This window comes from Danio rerio, chromosome 13, assembly GCF_052040795.2.
Source record: "Danio rerio strain M-AB ecotype USA chromosome 13, GRCz13ab, whole genome shotgun sequence".
In the NCBI taxonomy this organism is placed as follows: Eukaryota; Metazoa; Chordata; class Actinopteri; order Cypriniformes; family Danionidae; genus Danio; species Danio rerio.
In genome coordinates this window covers 10016341-10039236 of record NC_141033.1, presented here as the reverse complement: position 1 = coordinate 10039236, position 22896 = coordinate 10016341, and the positions used below count along the sequence as shown (strand labels likewise).

General features: G+C 33.0%; 3 protein-coding genes across 16 annotated transcripts in view; 2 read left to right on the top strand and 1 right to left on the bottom strand.

Annotated features, from left to right (window-relative positions):
* The window catches only part of srbd1 (S1 RNA binding domain 1), a 160556-nt gene that overhangs the window by 136544 nt on the left and 1116 nt on the right, over positions 1–22896 (bottom strand). For 2 of the 12 annotated variants that reach the window (XM_087278833.1, XM_087278827.1), the window contains exons 2-4: positions 9745–9810; positions 5767–5852; positions 2552–2649 (exon numbers count right to left, since the gene is read on the bottom strand). In XM_087278833.1, the coding sequence (XP_087134959.1) occupies positions 2552–2631 (80 nt within the window). In that variant the 5' untranslated portion in view covers positions 2632–2649; positions 5767–5852; positions 9745–9810. Of the gene's footprint in view, positions 1–2551; positions 3086–4388; positions 4484–5766; positions 5853–9744; positions 9811–22896 lie in introns of those variants that run through there. The other 10 variants (XR_015505583.1, XM_087278825.1, XM_087278834.1 and 7 more) reach the window with 8 other exon arrangements.
* On the top strand, positions 4586–13864 carry si:ch211-117n7.6. Of its 3 annotated transcripts, none has more exons than XM_087278971.1 (15): positions 4586–4726; positions 5358–5443; positions 5544–5637; positions 5756–5875; positions 7868–7898; positions 7981–8026; positions 8111–8240; positions 8377–8414; positions 8568–8653; positions 9766–9848; positions 10002–10080; positions 10161–10285; positions 10497–10711; positions 11086–12339; positions 12935–13864. In XM_087278971.1, the coding sequence occupies exons 1-13, from the start codon at positions 4638–4640 to the stop codon at positions 10522–10524; spliced, it is 1035 nt and encodes a 344-aa protein (XP_087135097.1). In that variant the 5' UTR covers positions 4586–4637; the 3' UTR covers positions 10525–10711; positions 11086–12339; positions 12935–13864. The 3 variants fall into 3 exon arrangements, with proteins under 3 accessions (XP_087135097.1, XP_087135096.1, XP_087135095.1); XM_087278970.1 differs by having other exon boundaries at positions 11086–12481; XM_087278969.1 differs by having other exon boundaries at positions 11086–13864.
* On the top strand, positions 14125–22326 carry si:ch211-117n7.7. The gene is given in 13 exon segments (NM_001045343.1): positions 14125–14270; positions 14660–14745; positions 15714–15807; positions 15952–16071; positions 17540–17570; positions 17653–17698; positions 17784–17913; positions 18048–18085; positions 18252–18340; positions 21459–21541; positions 21675–21753; positions 21828–21952; positions 22167–22326. Coding segments are annotated over 13 exon segments (1044 nt in total). The 5' UTR covers positions 14125–14175; the 3' UTR covers positions 22195–22326.

The following is a 22896-nucleotide window of genomic DNA, read 5'->3' as shown; positions in this document are numbered from 1 at the left end:
TTGAATCCCTAATAGAAATGTACTCTCTGCCATTTTTCTCATAGAAATGGAAATCATGTTATCGAAAAAACATTTGAAATGATAAAAATAATAAAGTGTTATAACAAAAAAAAGTGTTATTATAGTGTTATAATAAACACATTTTCTATATGATACAATTGAAATACTTTTCCTCAAATGTGAAATAAAAAAATCTATATTCTAATAAAATCTAATAAATATGCCTGGTAAGTTTCCAAACTTTTCTAGATGAACTTTCCTAAAATGTACATAAAATTTTCCACCCCTTTGCAAACCAACATGCATTTAAAAATATATTTTTGATGGTCGTTTGTAATGAATTTATTTCCAAAAGTCCAGTAAAATATTATCAGTTTCAGCTAAACGTGCAATTTTGAGATGGCCATTCATCTCTCCTCCATTCAAGACCATTAATATATTATACTACAATATCATACTACAACATTTGCATTTATATATATATATATATATATATATATATATATATATATATATATATATATATATATATATATATATATATATATATATATATATATATTGCTTAAAGTAGGACTGGAAGATTATGGGAAAAAAAGACATTATAATATTTTATTTCTGCAATATATACTTTCAGAAATAAAGGTACACGAGCTGTCACTTAAGTGGTACCTTTTTAATAGGTACAAATTTGTAACCTCAAGGGTATAAATTAGTAGCTAAAAAGTATAAAAGTATTCCTCTAAAAACTTTTAAGTACTAATATATACTTTTGAGGTACCAATATGAACCCTTTGAGTTCAAATGTGTATCTTTTGAAAAAGGTACCATCCCAGTGACAGCTCGCGTACCTTTATTTCTGAGAGTATATTGTGAATTCACAAGAATTCTGATCTTACGAGATGAAACAATAACTGTTTTTAAGGTATACCGCAGATTTGTAAAAGTCAAGGTTTTAAAACCGCCAAAATTTTCTGCTATACCGTTCCTGATATACAGTTCAAGGCAGAATTATTAGACCCCTGTTCATTTTTTACCCAATCTCTGTTTACTGGAGAGAGTTTTTTATTTTATCTTTGTCATGATGACAGTAAATAATATTTTACTAGATATTTTAAAGACACTTTTATACAGCTTAGTGACATTTAAAGGCTTAACTAGGTTAATTAGCTTAACTAAGCAGGTTAGGGTAATTAGGCAAGTTTTTGTGTAATGATGGTTTGTTTTGTAGACTATCGAAAAAAATACAGCTAAAAGGGCCTAAGAATTTTGTCCTTAAAATGATGTTTAAAAAAATGTGTAACTGCTTTTATTCTTGCCTAAATAAAACAAACAAGACTTTTTTCCAGAAGAAAAAATATTATCAGACATGCTGTGAAAATTTGCTTGCATTGTTAAACATAATTTGAGAAATATTTAAAAAATACAATAAAATTCTAAATGGGGCTAATAATTCTGACTTCAACTGTATATTATTTTGTTTAGTTTTTTAGAACAACAGTATCTCCAGCAGAAAAAAATATACAAAGATGCCGTTTGAAATTGTAAAGAAAACTGTGTTCGTGAAACTAATGAAGACAGCAGAAGTCAATGATTCAATTGAATTATTTAGACTTGGAATATCTAGACATGTTTACTGCTCCAAAATATTTTAAATGTTTCTCAAAATAAAATCTATTGTGTTCAAAAGACAAAATATTTACGCTTTTTTATCACATTTAAAAACAATATATTTTAGAGCAGTAATTCACAATACGCTGAAATTGTGATGTTTTTATCCAAGGTTTTCATACCATCAGAACCATAAACCGGCCCATGCCTAGGCTGGTTTGAATAGCTCCATTTGAAAATAACTTAGTAATTTTAGATTGATTTGTATGACTCTGTGGGGGAGTGATTTATGCATAAAATATAGCAAACAAATTACAAGCAAAGGTAAATAGCAAAGATAAAAGTGAAATATATTTCTTAGGTATTGAAAGGATTTCTCTTAAGTCAAACAGTGTTCAAGTACAGACATTGAACAATGACAAAAATAACACTGAATAGTTTTTATAGTATAAACATTCATTCATTTTCTTATCAGCTTAGTCCCATTATTAATCTGGGGTCGCCACAGTGGAATGAACCACCAACTTATCCAGCATGTTTTTACGCAGCGGATGCCCTTTCAGTTGCAACCCATCACTGGGAAACATCCATACACACTCATTCACACACATATACTACAGACAATTTAGTTTACCCAATGTGGCGCTGATGAACTATGACCCTGATTCAACATTGACTATATTGTGCAGCCCCATAGCTTATAGTTTGGTATTTTTACAGGCAGTTTTTATACTGGTTTCATTGTACCCTGCCCTCCTTTTTCTTATTTTTGGAGTGAGTTTTAGTAGCTAAAAGTAATAGACTGTAACAACTGTTCAATGCTGATTAACAGCTTGACAAAATAGCCTAGTTATTCTGTAACTTACACAATAACAAAGGATCTTAGTCTTGGAAGCTGATTTGTTAATAAAAGCGTGATGAATTGAATATGAAGACTCACATGTCATCAAAATCCTCATCCTCATCATCAGTCGTTGGCTCCGTGTACACCTTTGCTGTTGTTCTTGGTCTTCGGAGCATCTTTGTGTGGAAATCAATCTAAATGACAGTGAAAAACAAAGATGTCTGGGATAATAAGGGGAAGAGTGGCCGTGCGTATGTATTTGTTCAACCATATAAGTTAATGTTATTTACTTATTATTTATTAGCAGATTTGAAAGCAATCTATCGGTCAGCTCCCAAATTAGATATGCGCAAAACTCTTAGCGCAATACAAAGTCATGCTTAAAGTTGTGCTGAATGTTAAACGTTAACAATAAAAAAAAACTGTATAATCTGGACTGGTAATTTTGAATTTAGCGCGCGAGCACGTAACTTATGAGTGAGTTATATGGATTGTTAGTTACCCAAACGTACTACGAATAAACCAGAAATGTTTACATGTAGAAAATGTTTAAAGAACAGTTTAAACATACTATTTTACTCTAACAGACACCTATTTCACGACTGAATGATGGGTTGTTTCCTTAACGACGTCAGCATCAGGAAGTGATGTAGTTCTGCCTTTAAAATAGCATAATAAAAGTTTACGTTTAGAATATTTATATATGTATTTATTTATTTATTTTCTTCTATTTGAAAAGATTTGGCAGCTTTTTAAATTATTATTGTTTTTATAATTTCTTTTCCTTATTTTTTTTTACTATCGTAAGTTTCGTTAGGCAGTGTGTTTGGGTTTTTGTTGAAGTGGGTTTTTATATGTATAAAAAATAATTCTCTGTAACAATGTCATTTGTTCTTGGCATAAAAATAAAGGGAATAAAGAATATATATATATATATATATATATATATATATATATATATATATATATATATATATATACATATATATATATACATATATATATATATATATACATATATATATATATATATACATATATATATATATATATATATATATATATATATATATATATATATATATATATATATATACATATATATATATATATATACATATATATATACATATATATATATATACATACATATATATATATATATACATATATATATATACATATATATATATATATATATATATATACATATATATATATATACATATATACATATATATACATATATATATATATACATATATACATATATATACATATATATATATATACATATATACATATATATACATATATACATATATACATATATATATATATATATATATATATATATATATATATATATATATATATATATATATATACATATATACATATATATATATACATATATATATATATATATATATATATATATATATATATATATATATATATATATATATATATATATACATATATACATATATATATACATATATATATATATATATATATATACATATATATATATATACATACATATATATACATATATATATACATACATATATATATATATATATATATATATATACATACATATATATATATATACATACATATATATATATATATATATATATATATATATATATATATATATATATATATATATATATATATATATATATATATATATATATAAAGTTTACGTTTATAGAATAAAGGTTTAATGCGTTTGTTTTCTCAAACTGCTGGATTAGGAGCTGGTAAATATTCATTATTTTTAAATAAACGATTTCGTTAAATATTCAAAATTTAAACTTTATTAGTAATGTTGTTTACTTGTGACAGTTTTGAAATGGTAACTGGTGAAATCTTCTAACGTTATTCATTTTCATAATATAAATGACACAAAAGCACTTACGCTGCTCAGGGCAAATCTTGCACATAGGAAAATGGTTGGAAAGTGTGGTCAAAGATAGAATCACTAATCATTCTAAGCTCTTTGGTATGGTGCTGAAAAAAAAGCTAAAAGCCCGCACATAAGTCACCCAAGCCAATGAACTTTGCTCTTTACACCCTACTACTAACGTGATCGCGCAGGTTTGCTTGTCAAATATTGGCAGTTTGTAAGTAACTTTGAATAGGTTCAGAGTCTTGCTTGCTCCTCAAAATGAAGCGAAGAGTCGATAAATCCGAAGGTGGTGAACCTGCTACAGGACTGCAAAAGTCTAGTCTGACACTTAAGGATGTGCATGCAAGGTAAGACACTTTTTTAAGTTGATCGGACACCTGTAAAACAAACACCAAATTCAGAAAAGATGCAGTAAAAATCAAGAACCTGTGCTATAAAGATTACATAAATTTGCTATGCTTTTAAGTTACATTTTCGATGCCAGCCATAACTAACTATAGAGTTTCGTTCAAAAAAATAGAGAAGGAAGTTTATGTTATTAATATTTGCATATTAACAACCAAAAACATTTTTATTCTTCTATTGTATAAGAATTAGAAAAGTATACAAACAACATGAAGCAATGGTGTAATAAATAAAAAAAATTACGTTTTTTTTTTTTTTTTACTTGAAACCTTCTAAATCATGTAATACCACAAGACATTTACCCTTTCTTAGTATGTATAGTTACACATATATTTGTTTGTATTATTTATGTTTAGATTTTTGTACACCCATGACCTTTGTTTTTTCTTTATTTCTTCTTGTATTTGTATTGTTCTGTACTTTGTTCTGTAGGCATATCCCCCCCCCCCCCCCCCAACTTAGGAGGGACAGATATTTTTAATTTAACTGCATCTAGAGTACTGAACCACCATGTGTCAAAAATTAACACTATTCACATTGTGATTGTGTATGTGTGTACATTCCTTTCTGTAGCTCTCACTGGTCATGGGCTAAAATAGGACTTATTTGTTTCCTCGTCCTCTGTGCAACAATTCCAACTCTTCAACATGTCCTCTCTGGTATGCAACTTTTATGTTTTAAATACTGATGTGATGTTGTCATCTCTACAGTTTATGGATTTTTCCTAAGCTCGTTTTTGTGTTTTTTTTTTTTTTTTAGACTTTGTTGACCTCAGCCGACCTTCAGATGTGGGTCTCAATCACACTATTAATGTCTATCTCAAACCTGAGGAGGGTGTGAGAGTGGGCGTGTGGTTAGTTTTGTGTCATTTATTTTTACACACACACACACACACACACACACACACACACAAATCATAAAATGGATCAGTCACACATTCTGAGGTTTTTTGTCTTATGAATGTTTTGTAGGCATACTGTACCTGAACATAGGTGGAAGGAGGCGCAGGGTAAGAATGCAGAGTGGTATGAGAAGGCTCTAGGGGATGGATCACCAATTTTCATCTACCTACATGGCAATGGGGGCAATAGGCAAGAAATCCAATTCACCTTGATTAACATAATAGAATCCTTTATATTCTGACTTCACTAAAGATTTTCGTGTGCTGCATTTTTTTTTTCTTTTTTGCATTGATCATTGATCTTGTGCACTGAATTTTGTGCAGCATTGCCCGTTATCGTATTAAAATATGCAGCTAATGTTTAAATCTCTATCTTTTTGTAACCTCACTATTTAAACAAACTATTAGTCAAGTGAAGCCAAATATAAGTGAGTAAACACTACCACTCACTCACTATCCTTCGGCTTGGTCCCTGATTATCAGGGGTCATCGCAGTGGAATAAACAGCCAATTAAGCTTGCATATGTAGGGGTTTTATGCAGCAGATGATCTTTGTGGATTTTTTCATAAATATTGAACCAATATATTTGAACTAAGTTTTAAGAATATAGGTAGGGCTCAGAAAACTAGTCAGTATCTGGTGTGACCACCAGTTGCCTCATGTATTGTTCATTGGTTGTTCAAAGTTGCTAAATCTTGGCAAGAAGTGGAACACACTGTCATTACACTGATCCAGAGCATGACAAACATGCTCAATGGGTGGCATGTCCAGTGAATATGCAAGTCATGCAAGAACTGGGTTATTTCCAGCTTCTAGAAATTGCATACAGACAAAGTCCCTTTAAGGCAAGTAATTTCACTTGGGAGCTATCTTTGCAACGCCACTTGGGCAGTATGCCCGGGGATTCTGTCTGAATAGGGAAACATCAAATTCTCCAAAACTACTTGCCAAGCTTAAATTTAATTTAATTAAATTTAATATTAGGAATAACCAACAAAATTAAACAACAACTGTCTCTTTAGTTTCATTTCTAAATGTTTCTATCCCACAAAATCTGCAGAAACTCACGTCTAGTCCGAGTCGCTCCCCCAGAGAATTGTCCTGAATTGTCGCTGATTGGCTCCTATACTAAAAGGCGGGCTTTATTCGCCATATAGTAGTCGCTGATTGGCTCCTGTACTAGAAGGCGGTGCTTTATTCGCCATATTGATAGTTACACTTTTCTCCATTCAAAAGTATACGAGTGACATGTCTTGTGTATTCTATAGTCTTTGATACAGATCCTTGCAACATCGGGCATTATCATGCTGCAAGATGATATTCATGGATGAATCGCACAACAATGGGCCTCATGACGGTATGAATCAAAATACCATAAATAACTTACAGCCGTGTTTGTTTTCCATAACATACACCGCTCCATACCATAACCCAACTGCTACCATGGGCCACTTGATTTACATTGTTGACGTCAGCAAACTGCTCACTCACAAGATGCCATAAATGCTATCTACCGTCTGCGCTCAACAGTGAAAACCGAGATTCATCCATGAAGAGAACACCTCTCCTAAGTGCCAAAGGCCATTAAATCTGAGAATTTGTCCACTCAGTTTGGATACCATGAGAAACTGCAGTCAGGTCGAGACACTGATAAAGATGAGGAGCATGCAGATGAGCTTCCCTCAGACAGTTTGGCAAGAAATGCTTTGGTTATGCAAACCAATTGTTGCAGGAGTTCCCCAGGTGGCTTGTCTCCGACTGTCTTGGAGGTTAAGAACCTGGATGTGGAGATTCTGGGCTGTTGTGGTTGCATGCGGTGTGCAGTTCGGAGGCCGGTTGGATATACTGTCAAAATCACTAAAACGACTTTAGAAACGGGTTATGGTAGAGAAATTAACATTCAATTTACAGGCAACAGGTCTGGTGGACACATTTCTTTTTTTTCTGCATTTATGATTGAATTGAAATGTAAAGGGTTAGTTTTCCCAAAAATGTGAAATACATTATTAATTACTCACCTTCATGCCATTCCCTTCCTCTGTTGATGGATCACAGACCTCATTTTGAGAACGTTACTTTAACTAACCGACTTTCTAACTACAAAAATTGCCACATTTTGCATTATGCTGAAAAATTTGCTTTCATCTGTATTCTTGCATGACTTCTTTTGTGTCCCTTCAGATCTGCACCTCATCGTATTGGAGTTGCAAATGTGAGTAAACTCATTTATTTTGTTATGAAAAAAGACTAAGAACATGATCAAAGGTAATAACTCAAGTGCTTTGGCTCTACAGGTCTTAAGTGCTCTTGGATATCATGTCTTGGTGATGGACTACAGAGGTGACTGAAGCCCACAATCACTGGAAACTCAATTCAAAGTCAATATTTCTTAATTTCTTAATCAAGTATATTAAACTTTGTCAGGTTTTGGAGACTCGACTGGTGAACCTACAGAGCCCGGACTGACTACTGATGCTCTATACCTGTATAACTGGATTAAGAAGCGCAGTGGAAACAGCCTGGTGTGTGTGTGGGGTCACTCGATTGGTAGTGGGTGTGTAGGATCTGCTTTTAATTTGCCCTTTGCTACATTTTCAAGACAATTTAACATACTTGCATTAGTTTGCATCAGTGTCAAGATGTTTTCCTACAGTATGCAATTTAACTGCTGTATTTTTCCTTTTCAATAGTGTAACAACTAACGTTGCAGTTAAATTACTGGAGGAAGGTCAGTTTTTATTTTTTAATCTTGTTTATCTTTGTGACTCTTAAGAGTTTTTATTTTTTGTAGTTCTGTGTCATAGTATGCATATTTTTAACAGTTTTTATTTCTTTAAATGCACTTCTTTACTGTAAAGACAAACTGCACATTTCTTGACAGGAAAAAAGTTTGACGGAATAATACTCGAGGGTGCAATGCTAAGTGGGCGAGCGGCAGCCAAACAATATGGACATCCTTTTTCCTGGGTAAGTAGCATTCAGGATCTTTGAAATCATGGCACAACAACTAAAATAGCTGATTTTGATCTGATGTGTTTTAAACATCTTTGATTTCATTCAATGGTCACATTTTATATTAAGTGGCTTCAACTACTGTTATAATTACTGTATATTGTATTTATGCGATAAGGTATCGCACTACACTAATCTTGCTATTAAGATGGGATATGGGTAAGGCTTGGGACAGATTTGGTGGTATGTGTAGGTTTAAGGTGGGTTAAGATATGCATGATGGCTCAACAGTGAAACAATATGTGTAATTACTGATGTTATTACATGCAGACAATTTTAGTTTAACTCTGTTTTTTATTGAAATATGTTAGTCAGAGAGCCACAGCATCAGATACACAGAATCATTAGACATCAACTGCTCCAATGTGGTGGTAGAATACAATTTTGCTCACATTTTCTTTCTCTCTAAATAAACAATATAATTACATATTCATGCATTAAGGAAAAACAACAACAAAAGAACAACAACAGTACAGAGAATAAATAAATACAAATACTCAAAGGGTACAGCAGTAGAAAATAAAATAATAATATGTTTAAAAATAATAATAATAAAATAAAAATAAATAAAAACACTCCCAACAACTATGCCAGGGGCAGGGAAAATATACTTGCATACATATACACATACATATATACATGTTTATTTATTTATTATTTTTATTTTTAAAATGTAAGAGGAAGGGTTGCCAGATAGTGTCAATTTTTTCAGTATTACCGCAAACTACATGCAGACAATTTTAAAGCATAAGTACAATGTAAACTGTATGTACATGATAAGTGCATTGTACCAAATTATATAAGATATAATAAATATAAATGTATGTGCTTAAAGGTTTTAAAGCACTTGAACACTGTTACTTTCTGTTTCCAACAATATTTTTTTTTTTTTTTTGCATTATTTTAAAAATTTGCATTTGAACATCACAACATTACAAAATAAAATGTACGTAACAATGTATGTCTGTAATTTGATGATCAGTATGCAAGATCAGTTTATATTGTTCAAAATTATAATCTGGTATACATGTGTATCTTATTTGTACCTGTTTTTTTCTTTCCTTCAGTTTTATTGGAAGTTCCCATATATTCAGTTCTTTCTCTTCAATCCGCTGAAAAACAACAAAATATTCTTTCCATTGGATGAAAAGTACTTGATATTGTTTTACTAAAATAATTGTATTTATTGAATTTATGATTTTAAAAAACTTTGTATATCATATTATAAAATATTTAACATTATAAAATCCTATTTCAAAATATAAACCTCTCATAAACCTTTTCCCCTTTTTGTTGTTGATAGTTTGGAAAAAATCAGAACTCCGATTTTGATTCTCCATTCCAAAGACGACCATGTGTCGCCCTTCAGTGTGGCTCAGGAGGTTTGGAAGATTAATATACTGTTTTTTGTTAAAATTGATTTATTTATTTTAATCTTTAAATGCTTGTTTGGGGGGCTCAGATTTACAGAATTGCAAAAAAGGCTCAGAACTCAGATGAACGAGTCAAGCTGGTGTTATTTGATGGAAAGCATGGATATCTTCATAATGGGCTTTATAAAGATCATCGTTTGCCAAATATGTTAAGGTGATAACAAATTAATCTGATTATTACTGATAAGATTTACATTTTTTATAGGAAATACTCTAGCTTTGGTAACAAATCCATAACCAGTGAAAAGTAATTAGTTACTTATGAATATATGCTATAATATTGTTAAATTGTTCAATATACATCACTAAATGACAGTAAAATATTATATAATGGCTGCAAAATGAATGTCTGTTTTATTTTCCAGGGAGTTTGTGCAGTCACTGACGGCATGAGGCACAATGTGGGAGGAGGATGCTTTAATATCATAATATCAATAATATTCAGCTACTGCAAACAGCTTTTTATTATAGTTGGTGTTGTAAATAAGTTTGCAATAGTTTTAAAACACATTCATTGCTTAAATATAAAATTTCAGAGATTAAAATGTTTTTAAGATGAATAAAATGAACACTTAGTAGGGTGAATTTAATTCAATTCAATTCAGCTTTATTTGTATAGCGCTTTTACAATGTAGATTGTGTCAAAGCAGCTTCACATAAATGGTCATAGTAACTGGAACAGTGTAGTTCAGTTTTTAGTGTTTAAGTTTAGTTCAGTTTAGCTCAGTTCAGTGTGATTTAAAATCATTACTGAGAGTTCAAACACTGAAAAACAAATTCATCGATGCGTAGCTCTACCAATCCTGAACCATGCCAGCCAGTGGCGACAGCGGAGAGGGAAAAAAAAACTTTACCTGATAGGAGTGAAGAAAAAAAACCTTGAGAGAACCAGACTCAGTTGGGCACGACCATTTTAATTTCTCCGCTGGCCAAAAGTCTTGTGCAGAGCTTCAGTTTCAATTTATTGTGTTACTATTTTTTACATTCGCTTCTTTTGGGATTGAATAGAAACTATTTTACAAACCTTAAGATCATCTGTACTACTTGCTGAAGACTTGCATAAAGACTCACATGTCATCAGAATCATCCTCACCATCATCATTATATACCTTTGCTGTTTTTCTTGGTTTTTAAAGTATCTCTGTGACAGACATACGTTGTATAATTTGGACATGTGTATGTGTTCAATCAATGTTATTACAGGTTATTTATCAGTTATTATATACAGAAGTCTACAAATTTTTAGGCAATAGATTTTGAGGCAAACTTAGTCGTCTCCCAAGTCAAATTTGCTAAACTCTCAGTGCAATACAAAGTCATGTTTAGTGCTGTTGTGCTTTATGTTAAACGTTAGTGAACAGAAAACGGGCAGGTAGCCTATATTGAAGTATTTTAAATCTAGAGCTCGAGCACATTTAAATGTACCCATGTGGGAAACACTTAAAAATACCAGTATTTTAAACACGAATAATGATGTACTGATATGTAAACTAAATGTTACTTTACAACTACTCACTTTACTTGGTGGGGCATATTAAAGAGCCCATATTATACATGAAATAGGGTCATATTTTGGTTGTAAGGGTCTCCAACAACAGTCTAATATGCATGCAAGGTCAAAAAGACTTTCATTGTCTTATAATCTGCATTTATTTTTACCTAATTATCCCAGTGACTCCCATATTAATTGTCCAGTGATTCATTTGTTCCCAAACCCCTCCTTAGCGCGAAGCTAATCTGCGCTGATTGGTCCGATGATGGTTGACACTGACTGCCTTCAGCGAGAGACGGAGTCAAATGCCCAGCAGCTAATCAACATTATAAAAGTAGTCACAGAGCATACACGCTCAATAGTGTAAGGCGTGGATTTTAGCTGCCAGTGGGTGAATGTAAATACAGACAATGGACTTGAAAATACAGACGACTAACTATTTTATTGAGCAAAAACTCCAAGAACTGGCGAGCAGATCTCCTAGCTTGTCACACTCTGCTCTTTTTGCGGGTTTGCGCGTGCGCGTGAATATCTTGGTTTCGTTGTCACGTCATGGCGAAACACCTAATGACTCGTTATCAAGTCGACTCGTTTGAAGCACTGAGTCGACTCTTTTATAGATGAATCAACAGTTTTAAACACTGCACACTTACAGATTTAAGCCTCAGCTGGATATTTCACTTCACTTAGATCTGTGTTATACACTACATGGAAGGGCATTTTCAAAAACCCATAATACGGGCTCTTTAACATTACCTCATTCTTAGCTACACAAGAACTCTTACATTTTAAACTGTTCATTTTGTAGACAGAATATTTTTATAATGTTTTCTTAATATAAACATACACTAGACAGACGTGCATGTAACAGTTATGCTTAAACAGTTCACAGTTAAGAATGAGTAATGTTGCAGAAGATCAAAAGAAAATCGGCACACTGCCACTTTAGCTCTCAAAAGTCTTTTAATATCACTAATATCCGAGGAAGTTAAAATGTGTATTTTAAATCTTTTTGTAATGGTATGTATGTATCTCATATTGTCATGAGTATATTGTTGTATGTATATATGCTTGTTTACTGGCTTGTTGGCTGATTGTAGTGATTGATTGCAGGTGTGATGTGTAGAACTGTATCACTATTTTTTTGAGTACTCCTATTTGTATTGTTTTATCTGATGAAGACCTGTAGTTCGAAATGTTGTGAGTGATATTAAAAGACTTTTGAGAGCTAAAATAGAGTGATATTAAAGAACTTTTTAAAGATAAAAAAAGTGAGTCATATTAAAGAACTTTTGAGAGCTAAAGTGGCAGTGTGCCGATTTTCTTTTGATATTTTGCCACTGTTTGTTTTTGATCGAGCACCTGCCTTCGAGATTTTTAGATGTGCGCACATTTTTGTTTTTTGTTTGCTTAATGATAATGTTTCCCCCCTAGTCAAGTCATGACAAACATACCATAACGTCATAAGTAATTTTAAAACTAAAAAGTTCATTTTAATTAACAAACAAACAAATATTTAAGGTTTCCATTAGAAAGTTCTTTTGTGATTAGCCGACACAATCGTATGAATTAGCCACTAAACTGGCAAAACGTAAAATACTTACGTTTTCTCGTGAGATCAGGCTGGTATTTTTTACGTTTTGCCAGTTTTAGGCTACTTCGTATGAGTTCAGTCGTACGAAATTGTACGATTTTAAAAAGGAGGCATGGCACGTAACCCCACCCCTAAACCCAACCATCATTGGGGATGCAGGAAATCGTACTAAATTGTTGGAATTAGATCATACCTAAATCAAAAAGTTACAAATTGCTGTGAGAGTTTTGAAAATACTTACGTTGTCTCGTGAGATCAGGCTGGATTAGCTCATGCCTTAACTCAACATTATTCATAATGAAGTAATGTTTAATTTACATAATAATATTTACATTATTCATGTACTGTTATTTGTTTAGACTGCTGGTTTTCTAAATGTAGGCCTACTATGATTTAACCAGAGATGTTTACATACAGAAGAAGCTTAAGGAACTGTCAAAACCTATTATTTTACTCTAACTGACACCAAACTATCTATCACCCGTTTCGCAGCACGAATAATGCAGGGAAGGCTTCAAAATCTTTTAACAGAAGTATAATAGATGCATATAGATGCATTGTTTTCTCAAAATTTTGCTGGAATATGAGCTTGTAAATATTCTTCATTTCTAAATAAATGAATTAATTAAATATTACATCAAACTTTATTTGTGATGTACTGTACTTGGCTGTATAGATTGTGTGTGGTCAAATTGTGACTGATTAAATCATCTATTCATTTTCATCATTGGTCAGAAATGAGACGCAAAACCAGTACATGCTTGGGGCAAATCTCATGCATAGGAAGCAAAGCAAAATCTCATGTGGAAATAAAACTGCAAAAGCCTGCACATGGTGCACAAAGGTTAAGTCTATGCACTTTGATCTTTACACCCATCCACTTCCGTGTTAGCCCGGGTTGTCAATTATTGCAGACGTTTTGTAAAGTAAATAGGTTCAGTTTTGTTCACTCCTCAAAATGAGGCGAAGAGTCGATAAATCTGAAAGAAAATTTCAAGCTGCAAGACATCAACAATCAAGCCCATCACCTAGGCCTAAACATGTGCATGCAAGGTAAGCCACTTTTAACAACTTATTAATTTTAAATCAATGTAAATAATAATTTTAGTTTGACTAGATATCTGCATAAAGTAAACAGAAACTAAATTAGCAAATGTCTATGAGTGTAATGCACCAAAAGTGAGCAAACAATGTGGTGAAATGAGAAAAGCATAGATGCACCATAAATATTACTTGTAATTTGTTGTTTTTATGTTAAATCTTCAATGAAAGCCATAGCTAAGATTATCCTATGTTCATTTAATGAAATTCAATAGGGGAAAAACCTTTAAAGACTAAATCACATATTTTGCATTTTCCTGAATGCACTGTATCTTGGAGACTAAACCATGTGTCAAAAATCAACACTATTGACGTGTTTGTGTTCACATTCCTCTCTGTAGCTCTCAGTGGTCATGGGCGAAAATAGGACTTGTATCTCTCCTCATACTTGGTGCAACAATCCCATTTCTTCTGTATGTCTTCTCTGGTATGCAAATGTTTTAGCCAAATATTGATGTGGTGTTGACTTCTCTACTCTCAGAAATGAAGGTACACAAGCTATCACTGGGGTGGTACCTTTTCAAAAGGTACACGTGTACTTAAAGGGTCCATACTGCACTGTAAAAAATGGCTGTGATTTCAACAGTAAAAAAAAAAAACAGTCAAAATGCTACAGTAAAAATCCATTACCTGGTTAACAGGATGTTTCCTTAATAAATACAGCGAATAACCGTAAACTGACTTTCCCAGAAGTTGCTGCATGGCACTTCACTTTTTATACTTTTTGTTGACATCACTATGGATCTTTTTAGTTGTTTCACCATCAGTTGTGTACATTAGAGATTTTTGTTGAATTCAATATTGATGAACAATGTTTATTTTATGACTTTAATTATATGCGTGTTGCCATACTGGTATTTAGTAGTTGCGTGAATGACACTGAGCACCTTCTTTACACTGAAACTCTTTTCTGCTTGTGGGAAAAGTTTTTTGTGATGAGCATTGGTTCATTATGTAACTTTCTCATCACCAACTGCATATGGCTGTGTTAACGTGTCTATCTTTGTAACAAAAAATGTGTAGATGTTCATACTTCAAAATACAGACATATTACCTCTATAAATTAATGAAATACAGTAATTTACTGTAAAAATGAGAAATGACTTTTACGGTTTGTACCGTGTTTTAACTGTAAAATACTGCCAACCACAGCTGCCGTTTTTTACCGTAAATTTGACAGATTTATTTTTTACAGTGTGGTACCTTAAATGTATATATAGTACCTAAAGTTTAAAGAGGAACACTTTTGTACTTTTCGGGTACCAATATGTACCCTTAAGGTTTTAATATGGACCTTTAAGGTACCACCCCAGCGACAGCTTGCGAACCTTTATTTCTGAGAGTGTACTGTTTGTCGATTTTTCCTAATCTCATTTGTTTTGTGTGTTTTTCCAGACATTGATGACCTCAGCCGACCTTCAGATTTGGGTCTTAATCATACTATAAATTTCTATCTGAAAACTGAGGAGGGTGTGAGGGTGGGCGTGTGGTTAGTTTATGTCATCCATATGCTTTAAAAACTAAACTATAACTATAAAACTAAACTATAAAACGAATCAATGACAAATACTGAGGTTTTCTTTTCTTCTTTCTTTTTTTATTTCCTTCTTTATTTCTTATGAATGGTTTGTAGGCATACTGTACCTGAACATAGGTGGAAGGAGGCGCAGGGTAAGAACGTAGAGTGGTATGAGAAGGCTCTAGGGGACGGATCACCAATTTTCATGTACCTTCATGGCAATACAGGCAACAGGCAAGTAACTTAATTCGCATTAATTATCAACATTTGAGATCACTTTTTATGCTAAGACTTCAATAAATGATTTTGTGTACTGTATTTTTTATTTATTCATATTTTCTTTGTTGCATTGATCAGTGATCTTGTTCGCTGAACTTTGTGCTTCTTTGTCTTTACCTTTATTAGACAAACTGGGATGGGCAACTGCAGCTAATCTCTAAATCTCAATCTTTTTACAACTTCACCAATTAACCAAATATCAGTCAAGTGAAGCCAAACTAAAACTGCAAGTTTTTTCCAGTATGTTTTATTGTTTTAATAGTAATTTATTTAATATTAGTTTTAACACTTGTAGTGATCAAAAAGCACTTAAAAATAATTAAAATTAAAACCTTTACAATTGATCAACAATTTAAATTATACATTTTAAGATCCCATTAAATCAGTTTTCTTTTTCTTTAAATTTAAATCTATTTTTTTTTTGTTCTCAATATCACTATTTTATTGAAAACATTATATTTAAAATGACAATTTAATTTTGGGGGCAGGGCGGTGGCAGAGTGGGTAGTGCTGTCGCCTCACCACCGACAATTTAGCCTAAGCCTACCCAATTCACCTATGGACAGCTTATTCCCTTTATTAATCTGGGGTCACCACAGCGGAATGAACCGCCAACTTATCCAGCATATGTTCTAGGCAGCGGATGCCCTTCCAGCTGCAACCCACTGGGAAACATCTATACAATTCATTCACAGTCATTCACTTTTTAGCTTACCCAATTCACAAATACCAACTGACCCAGCCGAGCTGCCCTTCAAGCTGCAACCCATCACTGGGAAACATCCAGACACACTCATTCACACACATGCACTACGGCCAATTTAGCTTATCCAATTCACCTGTACCACATCTTTTTGGACTTGTGGGGCAAGCTGGAGCACCCAGTGGAAACCCACGTTACACGGGGAAAACATGCCATTGGACCCAGTTGAGGCTCGAACCAGCGACCTTCTTGCTATGAGGCAACAGCACTACTTCGCTAACGCGTCACCCTATAAAAACATTATAATTAGATAAATTATTTTAAAAATTAATAAAAAGTTGATTTAAAACATGGAAGAAAAATTGTGATTATTCTTTTCAAAAATAGTTTTATTATATTATGAAGAGAAATACATCTTATTTTACAAATAAAACAATTAGAATGAGCAGAATCCATACTGCTTTATTATTTACACCAGTTTTGAGACTTGATAAATCAAAAGCCCTACGTTTGCCATATTCTGTGACATTCTGCATTATACAGTAAATGCCATTGTGTATTACTGGATTCTGCTATTAAGTCTATGGAAATTCTAGGGGCCTAGTTTTGTGGTCCTTCTATTTATGAATCACAGACCTCACATTGAAAACAGATCTTTAACCAACCGACTTACAAGCTAAGCATTTTGCAATTTGCTTAACTTATTTTGTGTCCCTTCAGATCTGCACCTCATCGTATTGGAGTTGCAAATGTGAGTAAACTCATTTATTTCATTATGAAGAAAGACTAAGAACATGAATAATGGCAATAACTGAGATGATTTGGCTATTCAGATCCTAAGTGCTCTTGGATATCATGCCTTGGTGATGGACTACAGAGGTGACTGAAGCCCACAATCACTGGAAACTCAATTCAGAGTCAATATTTCTATATTTTTTTACTCCAGTATGTTAAACTCTGTCAGGTTTTGGAGACTCGACTGGTGAACCCACAGAGCCTGGACTGACTACTGATGCTCTATACCTGTATAACTGGATTAAGAAGCGCAGTGGAAACAGCCTGCTGTGTGTGTGGGGTCACTCCCTTGGTAGTGGGTCGGTAGAATTGCCCATCTATTTCCTTCAAAATTATTAGAAACAATTGAGAACATGTAATATGATTGCAAACTAAACATATTATGTATTTCTTTATAATGTAATTTAACTGCTGTATGTTTCTTTTTCAATAGTGTAACTACTAACACTGCAGTTCAATTACTGGAGCAAGGTCAGAATGTGACAGACTTTATTTTATAATCTTGTTTATCTATGTGGCTCTTCAAAGTTGTTGTTTTGCTTTTTAATTGTCAATGTATGGCATTTTTTGCATATTTGATTTTTTATTTCTTTAAATGCATTTCTTGACTGTAAAGATAAACTGCACATTTTCACAGGAAAAAAGTTTGACGGAATAATACTGGAGGGCGCATTCCTAAGCGGGCGAATGGCAGCTGATCAAGTCTTTGAACACCCTTTTACCTGGGTAAGTAGCAATCAGGATCAAAACAGCAGAAATCTGTTGCATAGCAAAGCAGCTGGTCTTGACAAATGTGTTTTAGACATATTTGATTTCTTTATGACAGAGTTTATGATGAGTTTTAGCATGCAGCGCTTAAATCTGGCTTATGGTTGAACCCACCATATGTGCAGTGTCACAGTGTCAGCCTGATAGTGGTGCTACATTGAACAAAATTCTAAAATTGCTCATAATTACTAAACCATGTGTATTACAGACAAGGATTTAAGATAAATATGCATTTGTTGAATTCAGTTCCCACCCTGACGTGATTTTTGGATATTCTCAACAAAAAAAAAAAAAACTAAATTAGTCACCCAGTCAGAACTAATCAGTTCAATGATTTTTTTTTTATGTTGAAATTTCTATTCATGTTCAAGACAACAGACCAAGGGTGCTTATCATACACCTGGCGCAATATGGCGCAAGGCGCGGCGCAATACTTGTTTGCTAGTTTCAGCTTGGCGCAAGAGTCGTTTTGAGGCGTTGTGCCACGCTCTTTAAATAGCAAATGCATTTGCGCTCATATGTGCGCCCATAGGCGTTCTGATCTAAAAAGGAAGGTGTTCTGAGGCCCACTGCTGGCCCGTTGTTATTTTGAGAAACTAAAATAGATTTTTCATTAGACCAAAACAAAGCCGGTCTAAACTCTAGCGCAGAGTTGCGCCTCGCTCACACACTGCTTAATAGCCTACACACAAGATGTAGAGCAATACGCAAATATCTTTACACATGAAAATTTTAAATATTAAGGATAGGCCTATATATAGGATATAATAAGAATATATATAGTATATAAATATAAAGGATTAAAATATTACAAAACATATTATTTTCTAGTCTACATAAATATGAAAAAACACTGTTTTTTGCCTTCTTCATCTCGGGAGGCTTTTTTAGTTCATTCTTAACAATTTGCTTTTGTATAATATTATTATTAGCAGTATTATTTATTATATGCATATTTATATTTGTTTTATTAAAAACAAGCTTAGATTTGCCCACCTGCAGGTTTTAGACTATATAGGGCACAGCATGTGTTTTAGGATATAACTTAGGTTTTTGAACACACTTCATTATTATTGTTCATTTATTCCTTTGCTGGAAATTAGAACTGAATTTAGAAATAGTTTTGAAATGAATATTTGCGCTTAACAAACAAAATTAATTATTTATAGGCTAATTGATGTCAGTGCGTAAAGGTTTCCCTATCCAAGAGCGAACGTGAAAGTAGATCGATTATCTCTCATTCTTGCGCGGTAGATGCTCTGTTTAACTGTTTTCTGTTAAATAAACTGTTAACTGTTTGCTTGTGAAATGCTCAGTTTTTCCACTTCCACTTACTTTACGCCATGTTAATAGCAAATGCGCTCATGACGCGACGCAGCTGGCTCTTAAAGGGAATGGGAGATGAGACTCTGATTGGTTTATCCTCAAAACACACCTATAACTCATTAAGAAAATAAACTCAACCCTTTTAGACCATGCGCCACGGCGCAAAGCGGATTTTCCCGTCCTTAAATTAGCAAATATGGATTCTGACACACCCTGAAAGCATTTGCACCCTGCGCTTTTCGTTTTGCGCATAGACCGTGAAAATAGAGCCCCAAGTGCCATGGCTACATTCATTTATACCGTTGTAATTGTTAAACAGAATGAGATTCATTCTCTATCTGAGATGCAGAATATGTCTGTATGGTGTTTTAATTTTTTTATTCATTTTCTTTACGCTTAGTCCCTTTATTCATCAAGGGTCACCACAACGGAATGAACCGCCAACTTATCCAGCATATGGATAAGTTGTATTATAGCCGCAACACACTTATTCACACTCATACACTACGGACAATTTAGCTTATCCAATTCACCAATGGTGCATGTCTCTGGACTGTGGGGGAAACCGGAGCACCCTGAGGAAACCCACGTGAACACATGCAAACTCCATACAGAAACACTCGAACCTACGAACTTCTTGCTGTGAGGCAACAGTGCTAACCACTGAGCCATCATGCCGCCCTCTATGGTGTTATTATTAAGTTTAAATAAATCCATGGTTTGGTTGTTGGTTCTATATCAGTTAAAACAAACACAAAAAAACTCTAGAACCACTATACTGTAAAAAAAAATGTTGGGTTGCACACAATTAATTTGTGTTGGAACAAAATGAGGAAAATAAGTTAACTTAATAGTTTTTACAAATTTAAGTTGATTGAACATAAACAATTAAGTTGTCCCAAAAAATCTCTTAAAGTGTGTTGTTTTAGCTCATTTTAAATTAGTTTGAACAAAGAGCAAATATCATTTTTAGTGTGTATTGAAATCAAAATTTTTAGACTTCCTCTGATGTTTAAAGACAATTTTCAGAGTACATCATATAATTTTTTTTTCGTTTAAAGAAAGTCTTATTTCTTTCAGTTTCATTGGAATAAAAGCAGTTCAATTTTTTTTACATATTTTTATTTATAGTTTTATAACAAAACAATAACAAAATATTATTCGTCCTTTAATTTTTTTTTTAGATCGTCTACAGAGCATCACTCACATAATTATCATAAATTGCCTAATTATCATAATCTACTTAAATCTGTAAATTGTGCATCAGGTTTGGTTTCAGCCACGATGAAGTGACTGCAAAGGCTAAGCTGAACCATCCGTCAAGTATAAATCAGGCTTAAGCTGAATACCAAGTATAGTAAGTAAAATAAAAGTAGGCTACAATAATAAACAAAATTATGTACTGTCACCATAGAAATATTTGTTAAAAAATGTAAAATTTCACAGTAGGGCTAGGCGGTTCTGCTTTGGTTACCCCAGTTTATAAAGGGTCTAAGCTTAAAAAAAAACTAATGAATGAACAGAAGAGCTAATAAAAGCAATACATAGAGATTCTAGATTTTTTTTTTTTACTTTAAACTAAAAAGGTATATCCGTAAGTAAAACCAATAGTTAAGGTAAAATTGTCATGCTGCAAACGAATTCTAGATATGCCCTCACTTTTTTTAAGCAGAGGAAGATGTGCACATCTAATCAGAATTATATCAGGGTGCATGCATATTTTATTTGTACCTTTTTTTCTTTCCTCCAGTATTATTGGAAGTTCCCGTATATTCAGTATTTCCTCTTCAATCAAATGAAAAACAACAATCTAGACTTTCCAACTGATAAAAAGTATGTGACATTGTTAACCTGTAAATAACCTTGTTAACCTGTAATAATAAATATCAATAAATATTTAATATTATAAAATTGTATTATAAAACAAACCTCTAATCTCACTTTCCCCTTTTGTTGATGTTGATAGTTTGGAAAAAATCAGAACTCCGATTATGATTCTCCACTCCGAAGATGACCATATAGTGCCCATGAGTGTGGCTCAGGAGGTTTGGAAGATTAATTTACAGTATATTATTTTTTTTAAGTCAACCATAAATGATGCGTTTATTTTCTAACTCAGATTTACAGAATTGCAAAAAAGGCTCAGAACTCAGATGAACGAGTCAAGCTGGTGCCATTTGATGGAAAGTATGGATACCTTCATAATGGGCTTTATAGAGACCCTGCTTTGCCAAATATCGTAAGGTGATGACACTCTAAAAAATTAATCTCATTATTACTAATTATAAGATTTCAAATAAGCTATATAGGAATTACAGTGTTGTTTGGTAACAAATCGATAACCAGTGAAATGATTAGTTACCTTTGAATAGTTACCCATTTTAAATGTTCAGCATCCCTATTGACAGTGAAATATCAGATAACGGCTGCAAAATCAATGTCTGTTTTTATTTTACAGGGAGTTTGTGCAGTCACTAACAGCATGAGACGGTGTAAGAAGAGGATGATTTACAAGTAGTATTCAGCTACCTCAAACAGCTTTTTGTTATCGCTGGTGTTGTAAATGTAAACTTACAGTTCTTTTTAACTACAATAAACATTAACATTTTATGAAACTACTTCCATTAGCGAGGATTTATTGTTACTATTATTGTTACTAAGATTGCGTTTTTTTGAGATTGAACGAATTTTTTTTTTGCAAATCATAGAATAAGCTGTATTGTTTCTTGAAAAAGTTTTTTTTCTCTCTTATGGCCAAGAAATGAAACAAAATCAGATACAATCTAGCTTTATACAAGTCTGCATTATCAGCACATTTGAACAGCAAAAATACACTCACCGGCCACTTTATTAGATAAACCTGTCCAACTACTCGTTAACGCAAATTTTGAATCAGCCAATCACATGGCAGCAACTCGATACATTTGGGCATGTAGACATGGTCAAAACGAGCATCAGAATGGGGATGAAAGGTAATTTAAGTGACTTTGAATGTGGCATGGTTGTTGGTGCCAGATGGGCTGGTCTGAGTATTTCAGAAACTGCTGATCCACTGGGATGTTCACGCACAACCATATCTAGAGTTTACAGAGGATGGTCTGAAAAAGATAAAATATCCAGTGAGCAGCAGTTCTGTGGGCACAAATGCCTTATTGGTGTCAGAGGAGAATGGCTAGACTGGTTTAAGC

Excerpts from the sequence above, each read along its gene's own strand:
- si:ch211-117n7.6 (XM_087278971.1), top strand. The coding sequence starts at position 4,638 with ATGAAGCGAAGAGTCGATAAATCCGAAGGTGGTGAACCTGCTACAGGA. Across the intron at positions 8,241-8,376 it reads GGTCACTCGATTGGTAGTGG|TGTAACAACTAACGTTGCAG; the intron begins GTGTGTAGGATC and ends CCTTTTCAATAG. Across the intron at positions 10,081-10,160 it reads CCTTCAGTGTGGCTCAGGAG|ATTTACAGAATTGCAAAAAA; the intron begins GTTTGGAAGATT and ends TGGGGGGCTCAG.